The following is a 7,785-nucleotide window of genomic DNA, read 5'->3' as shown; positions in this document are numbered from 1 at the left end:
AGTCATAGATAGGGGATATTTTAAATCCTTGATACATACTAAGCTGCCATCCAATAAAGTTTTCTCAGTTTATGAGAGTAAAACAGGCCTGATTTATAGCATTTGTACTGGGTGCTTTTTTTTTGAGACAGAGTCTTGTTCTGTGGCCCAAGCTGGAGTGCAGTGGTGTGATCTCGGCTGACTGCAACCTCTCTCCCAGGTTCAAGCGATTCTCCTGTCTCAGGTTCCCCAGGAGCTGGGATTACAGGTGTGCACCACCATGCCCAGCTAATTTTTATATTTTTAGTAGAGACAGGGTTTCACCATGTTGGCCAGGCTGGTCTCGAACTCTTGACCTTGGGTGATCTGCCCACCTCAGCCTCCCAAAGTGCTGGGATTACAGGTGTAAGCCAACCCTCCTGGCCTGGTGCTATCTTCTGAATAATTCTTCATTACAGTACACTAAATAAAATGTCTGCATTTATGCAACTCAGGGTTTGTCAGCAAATATTAGGAGGTAAAAGTAAATGGAACTATTTTAGACCTTTTGGCCCCTAAATGCCATACCATATCACACAAAAATACCCATCTATAGTTGTATATAAATATTGAGGTGAGTTGCAGTTGATGTTATATTTTTAAAAGAAAAATATTAATTCAATATGTATTAATATACACCCTTAGTGTTTTGAAGTCTATCAATTTTTTTTCCCCAGCCATACAAGTTTGGTAGGCTTCTAAAAGCTTGTAGGCCCTCAAGCACCACTCCTCTAGTGCTGAATGGGTTAAGTGTCCCTGAATCTAATTTGAAAAGCAAATTGCCTCATTCTTTCTCTTCACATCTTTCTTTCAAACTGTACATTTTAAGAGCTGTTTATTCCTTATTCTCCTTGTTCTTAATTTGTTTAATAAAGTTTTAGATCTTTAGTGAATATTTTGCAAGAACAGAAATATCCCCAAATTTCCTGGTGCTAGAAAACAGCCACGATAGTAAGTAGGTCAAGTCTGTATTGTTTAGGGAACAAGGAGATTTTTGTTTGTTTTAAACGAGTGATTCTTCTGAGAGTAGGACTCTGGGTGCAGGTGAGCGGTAAACATTCCTTTTTCCTGCAGGGATGTTGCTGTCAGTTGTGAAAAGCAAAAGCATTTTGTGTAAGGATGTTAGACTCCAGTAAGTTTTTCAAAGCCACATTATCTTTCTCATTAGGGGGAGTTTCTGCTTGTACTTGAAAAGAAGATAATGATGCTTGAAGAAGCTCAAGATTGACTAAATTTTGGGAATCTGCCAGAGTTCCTCACTACAGTAGCTTCGTTATGTCTTAAGAACCATTTAACCTTCACTTCTAGTCATCGTTTCAGTCATCGTAAGCACTGGGTCATTACAGAGTTCAGTGTACGTAAAACGCAAGCTGACTGTGACTGATGAGAATCCAAACTGCAAACTGGGCGGCTTGGGCAATTGTTTTCTTAACCAATCTCCACGTTGTGGCTTACGTCTTTTAGCACCGCCCTCAGGGCAAAGGGTGGTGGTCAGAGGCAAGTGCCGCAATAAGAGGGGGCTATTTATGTGGTCTATTTACAGTTACCAGGTTTCAACACTAAGCCAGGTTTCTGCCACGTCTCGGGCGAACCTCCGGCCTGAGGTCACACAGACGCCCGGGTGGCTCTCAGGAGCCAGCATGGCAGCCTCCTCAGGACTGGTACTCACGAATTTCGCCCGCAGGGACCAACACCACTTGAACCCAGGGACTCCAGCTTCCCTCCACTTTCTGCACTGGGAGGGGCGGTCGCGGTGACGTTTCAGGCAACGCCTCTGCTGTCAGCCAATAAGGAGCGGGAGACGCGTCGGGCTTTTGCTTAATGGGCCGCGCGGGTCCCGCCCCGCTGTGGTCGTGAGATTTTATCTGCCGGCCGGCTAATAAAATCCACCCCACAATCGCAGTGTCCGGTTTTAGTGCTTCGCTGTCGGCTCTTTCTGCGCGCTTTAGCTCCTTCTTGGCCGATCCTTCTGTCTCTCCCTATCCCGGACACCCGGTTTCCCGGTTCTTTTCCTCTCTCCTTTCGCGGTTCAGCATGCAGGAAAAAGACGCCTCCTCACAAGGTTTCCTGCCTCACTTCCAGCATTTCGCCACGCAGGCCATCCATGTGGGCCAGGAACCAGAGCAATGGACCTCCAGGGCTGTGGTGCCCCTCATCTCACTGTCCACTACGTTCAAGCAAGCGGCGCCTGGCCAGCACTCGGTGAGCTGAGTCTGTCTGGGGCTGTCCACAGTTGGGCGGGAAAAGAAAGATGGCTTATGAATTTGAAAGGCATGTAAGTAATTTATAATATTACTTATAAATTAGGAAGGCAACCGAAAGATGTTTCTACGCTGTAATTCTTGCAGTATAGCTTTGTGTCGGATGGTCCAGCGACCGTGTTTCTTTTGATAAGCAGGAATGGAAGAAGCCGTTTGTCCAACTTGCCATATAGATTTGGCCTGAAATTCACGTGATTTTGACAAATTTGCAATTAAAAACCGAAGGTCCTAACTTTTTTGAGTTACCTTTAGCAGCATAAATTTTAAAGATGTAGTTCGGAGTCAGCTTAAAAAATATTAAGGGTCTGATAACTTGACGAGAATTAAGATTGTTCCCAGTAGCTGTATTAATAGTTATTGAGTATCTACTATGTGCCAAATACATACTTGTATATAGCATGTGTACTACACGTATTGTCTCATCTAATCCTAACAACAACCCTAGTCTGAACCGAATCCTCATTTTTTCTCAATAAAACAGCTGAGATTTAGGGAGTTAAGTAGCCTTAGACCAGTAAGTATTGGAGCTGGGATTCAAACTTTAGAAACTTGAGGTTGCTTTAGGAACCAACTCTTAGGCACTCAGCTACACTATGCTATCTCTAATAATGCTAGTAACAATTTAGCCTATTGCATCATTTAATCATTGTGGCTTAGTGATTAAGAACACAAGTCATGACTGGGTGCAGTGGCTTACGCCTGTAATCCCAGCACTTTGGGAGGCTGAGGTGGATGGATCACCTGAGGTTAGAAGTTTGAGACCAGCCTGGTTAACATGGTGAAACCTCGTCTCTACCAAAAATAAATAAATTAGCTGGGCATGGTGGCGGGTAGCTGTAATCTCAGCTACTCGGGAAGCTGAGGCAGGAGGATTGCTTGAACCCAGGAGGCAGAGCTTGCAGTGAGCCAAGATCTCATCATTACACTCCAGCCTGGGCGACAAGAGCGAAACTCCAACTCAAACAACAAAAAGAGGACATAAGTCTTATAGTCAAAAGCTAGTTTTGTATTCTGACACCACTTCTTCTGAGTCGGGGTATCTTGGGCAAGTTATTTAACCTATTAAAGCCTCTGATTGATCCTGTATAAATTTGGATAACAATAGTACCTACCGCATAAGTTGTTGAGATGTATTTAAGGCTGTATGGTACATAATAATTACTCAATGGTAATTTGTTTTTTCATGATGTTCATATTTACACTATTTCCATTTGATCCTCACAACAACCAAGTCAGAGGGCAGGACAGGTATTATGTACTTTTTATAGAAAGGAACTGATCCAGAGTCATACATGAATGATCTGTAAAGCCTATGAAAGAGCCCTCTTTGCTAATCACATAGCTTTTTTTCCCCTTTTGGTGGCATATTTGATGGGTCTTGGGAATTTAAAAGTTACAAGATTTGTAAGAATTAGTTAAAGTCTGTAAGTCCAAGGCCTTGATTATGCTTTGGAAACCACTTCAGTGTGTTATATAAGTTGAGGAAAATCCTTATAGACAGTCCTTTGTTTTGTGAGATAGAGTTCTAAGGCCATTTCTACAACTGATTTAGAATACTCCTTACTGTATTTTAGAATCAAAAGATGTACACAACCTCTCTTTCATCCTCTTTTTTTTTTTTTAAGACAGAGTCTCACTCTGTCGCCCAGGCTGGAGTGCAGTGGTGCGATCGTGGCTCACTGCAACCTCCACCTCCCGGGTTCACGCGATTCTCTGGCCTCAGCCTCCCAAGTAGCTGGAATTACAGGCACCTGCCACTGTGCCTGATTCATTTTTGTATTTTTTTTTTTTTAGTAGAGACGGGGTTTCACAATGTTGGCCAGGCTGGTCTTGAACTCCGGATCTTGTAACCCACCCGCCTTGGCCTCCCAACGTGCTAGGATTACAGGTGTGAGTCACTGCGTCCAGCTCACAGCCTCTCTTTCAAACATGCAGTTCATTTCTCGTGTAGGGTTTAATGAATGTGTAGCTGCCCAAGCTTTGGAACTCAGTGCAAAAGTTAACCATTCGGGTGTAATATTAATAATTAAATGTTTCCAGGAAGCCAGCAGGGATGGTTAAATCCACAAAAACTCTGCTTAGTATCTTTTTTTTGTTTTTGTTTTTGTTTTTTGAGACAGAGTCTTGCTCTGTTGCCCAGGCTGGAGTGCAGTGGTGCCACCTTGGCTCACTGCATCCTCCGCCTCCTTGGTTCAAGCAATTCTCTTACCTCAGCTTCCCGAGTAACTGAGATTACAGCTACCCGCCACCATGCCCAGCTAATTTATTTATTTTTAGTAGAGACAGGGTTTCACCATCAGACTGGTCTCGAACTCCTGACCTTAGGTGATCCACCTCTGAAAGTGCTGAGATTACAGGCATGAGCCACTGCGCCCGGCCCTTTTTAAAAATTAGCTAAGACCACTAAAGGGAATTTGAAGAGTTGAATGAGAAATGTAAGGTACTTTTCTGTGGCAGACGCCACATGAATCCAAGCATTTTTTTTTTTTTTTAATCTGCTGGGTGCAGCTGCAGGTCATGGTAAGAAGGTGATGGTGGGGAGTGGTAAGGATATCCTAGAACCCTGTAAAATGTATCTGCTCAGGCTGGGCGTGGTGGCTTACGCCTGTAATCCTAGCACTTTGGGAGGCTGAGGCAGGCGGATCATGAGGTCAGGAGATCGAGACCATCCTCCCTAATGTGGTGAAACCCTATCTCTACTAAAAAAATACAAAAATTAGCTGGGTGTGGTGGCATGCCTGTAGTCCCTACTCGGGAGGCTGAGGCAGGAGAATCGCTTGAACCCAGGAGGTGGAGTTTGCACCACTGCACTCCAGCCTGGAAACAGAACAAGACTCCCATTCAAAAAAAAAAAAAGTCTGCTCAACTTGTCATAAACAAGGGCACATAGCAACAAAACTTTTAAAAGTTATTATTATTAATACTGGGAGCTTCTGAATCAGAAACAAAGGTGAAAGAGTGTTGTGTTTTGTTATGTGTGATGTGAAGCTGAGGGAGAAAATTATAGGACTTCTAATTAATGTTGAAATCCTTGGTTTGCAATCTGGTTTTGACACTCTCTAGGTACTACTACATTTGGCTTCACTTTCTCAGTCATAAGGATTAATAGAATGACTGGATGAATATAGCTAGCAGGGTGCCGTATATGTAAGAGCAGAATAATGCAATTTTTTTTTTTTTTTTTTTTTTTTTGAGACAGACTCTGTCGGCCAGGCTGGAGTGCAGTGGCACGATCTCGGCTCAGTGCAACCTCCACCTCCTGGGCTCAAGCAATTCTCCTGCCTCAGCCTCCCGAGTAGCTGGGATTACAGGAATGCACATTTCTAAAAAGTATTGTGTGGAGTTGTTTTGCCAGGAATTGCTCCCTATGTTTTGAGCCGCTTTTGTAGAGCCAAGATGTGAATGAATGCTGAGTATTTGTAGGATCCGATCATAACTTCCTGTTGTATGCCAAATAGAACTTGAATCAGCCTGACAGGTGGCTCACACCTATCATCTCAGCACTTTGGGAGGCCAATGTGGGAGGATTGCTTGAGGTCAGAAGTTCAAGACCAGCCTGGGCAACATAGCTAGACTGCCTCTACAAAAAATAAAATTAAAATATTAGTTAGGCATGGCGATGTGCACCTGTAGTCCTAGCTACTCAGGAGGCTGAGATGGGAGGATTGTTTAGCCCAGGAGTTTGAGGCTGCAGTGAGCTGTGATTGCCCCACTGTACTCTAGCCTGGGCAATAGAGGGAGGTCCTATCCTTAAAACAAAAGAAACTTGTATCATTTAATCACTTATTTCTTAGGAAATGAAACACAGGTTAGAATTAGGTTTATTCTGTTGGCTTATGCAAGTCCCTTTTCCTAATGTTTCCAGATTAATGAAAAAAGGTGAGTCTAATATAATAAAAATACTAATAATAAAAACTGCCATTTATTTAGTGATTAGCATGTGCCAGGAAACATGTAGTGAATTTGTGCATTATCTCATTTTATTTTCACAACGATTTTATGAATTAGACATCTGTATTTCATTCCCATTTTACAGATACTGAGATTGACTTTTAGAAATGTGAAGTAACTTACCTAGTGTCGTGCACCTCAGAAGTGGCAGATACAGAATTCACATAGAGTTTGTTTGACTTCAGAGCCTCTTGACTATAGCCACAGCACTCTTCTGCTTCTGTATTAAAGCAAGACATATCATGACTAAAGAATAGAAACTCATATGGTAGGGTGAAACTGTAGTTGTCTATGTTAGGACTCTGATAATAAACTTAAATCTCTTAGGATGAACTCAAACTTGTTTTCTTCAGGGTTTTGAATATAGCCGTTCTGGAAATCCCACTAGGAATTGCCTTGAAAAAGCAGTGGCAGCACTGGATGGGGCTAAGTACTGTAAGTAATTTCCATTTCACAGTCTAGAATCTATTTTTAAATGTATAGAGAAAGCCATAGAGGCACAGAATGTGGAACTGAAAACAAACAGATTCGGTAGTCCAAAATTCCTGTTCTACTGACTTTGAATTCTTTGCCCAAGGTCCCTCAGTTGGTAAAATATGCATATGTGTAATCATCAGGTAAAAATACATATGAATAGAGGACAAATGAATAAAGGAAAAAATTCACATGAATACTACATTTATTAATACTACATTTATTATGTACTATTTGTGTGAAAACAATCTTCATCTGAAACTGTCAGTATAAATAAATAAATGGAAATTAAATTTAATAACACCACCAATTAGAACATAAAATCTTTTTTTGAGACAGGGTTTCTTACTTTGTTGCCCAGGTTGGAGTGCAGTGGCACGATCTCTGCTCACTGCATCCTCATTCAAGCGATTCTCCTGCCTCAGCCTCCTGAGTGGCTGGGATTACAGGTGCGCACCACCACACCCAGCTAATATTTTTTTTTTGTTTTTTTTGTTTTTTTTTTTGAGACAGAGCCTTGCTCTTGTTGCCCAGGCTGGAGTGCAATGGTAGGATCTCGGCTCACTGCAACCTCCTCCTCCTGGATTCAAGCGATTCTCCTCGTTCAGTCTCCCAAGTAGCTGGGATTACAGGTGCCTGCCACCACGCCCAGCTAAATTTTTGTATTTTTAGTAGAGATGGGGTTTCGCCATGTTGACCAGGCTGGTCTCGATCTCCTGACCTCATGATCCTCTCGCCTTGGACTCCCAAAGTGCTGGGATTACAGGAGTAGGCCACCACGCCCAGCCCTTTTTTTGTATCTTTAGTAGAGATCGAGTTTTGCTATTTTAGCCAGGCTGGTCTCGAACTCCTGGGCTGAAGTGATCTGCCCACCTCGGCCTCCCAAAGTGCTGGGATTACAGATGTGAACCACCGCACTTGGCCTAAACTTTCTTATCCTCTGGCTTATTCACCTAATAATTTGTGCTTAAGAATAGCACTAAAGTTTATTTTCAGTGGTCAATAACTCCTGATAATGTACTGTCAGAGATTAGAGATTAACTCCCTAAACTTTTTCTTTTTTTCATGGAGAGTCTTGTGT

The 7,785-nt window shown here is 42.6% G+C and overlaps 1 protein-coding gene across 3 annotated transcripts in view; it reads left to right on the top strand.

The window, feature by feature from the left end:
* Positions 1 to 1,569: 1,569 nt before the first annotated feature.
* Positions 1,570 to 7,785, top strand: part of LOC105498368 (cystathionine gamma-lyase) — a 28,130-nt gene continuing 21,914 nt past the window's right edge. The window contains exons 1-3 of one of the 3 annotated variants that reach the window (XM_011770433.2): positions 1,570 to 1,679; positions 2,101 to 2,220; positions 6,584 to 6,665. In XM_011770433.2, the coding sequence (XP_011768735.1) occupies positions 1,659 to 1,679; positions 2,101 to 2,220; positions 6,584 to 6,665 (223 nt within the window). In that variant the 5' untranslated portion in view covers positions 1,570 to 1,658. Of the gene's footprint in view, positions 1,680 to 1,868; positions 2,294 to 6,583; positions 6,666 to 7,785 lie in introns of those variants that run through there. The other 2 variants (XM_011770435.3, XM_011770434.3) reach the window with 2 other exon arrangements.

The sequence above is a fragment of the Macaca nemestrina genome, chromosome 1 (assembly GCF_043159975.1).
Source record: "Macaca nemestrina isolate mMacNem1 chromosome 1, mMacNem.hap1, whole genome shotgun sequence".
Lineage (NCBI taxonomy): Eukaryota > Metazoa > Chordata > Mammalia > Primates > Cercopithecidae > Macaca > Macaca nemestrina.
This window is presented reverse-complemented; position numbering and strand designations above follow the sequence as displayed.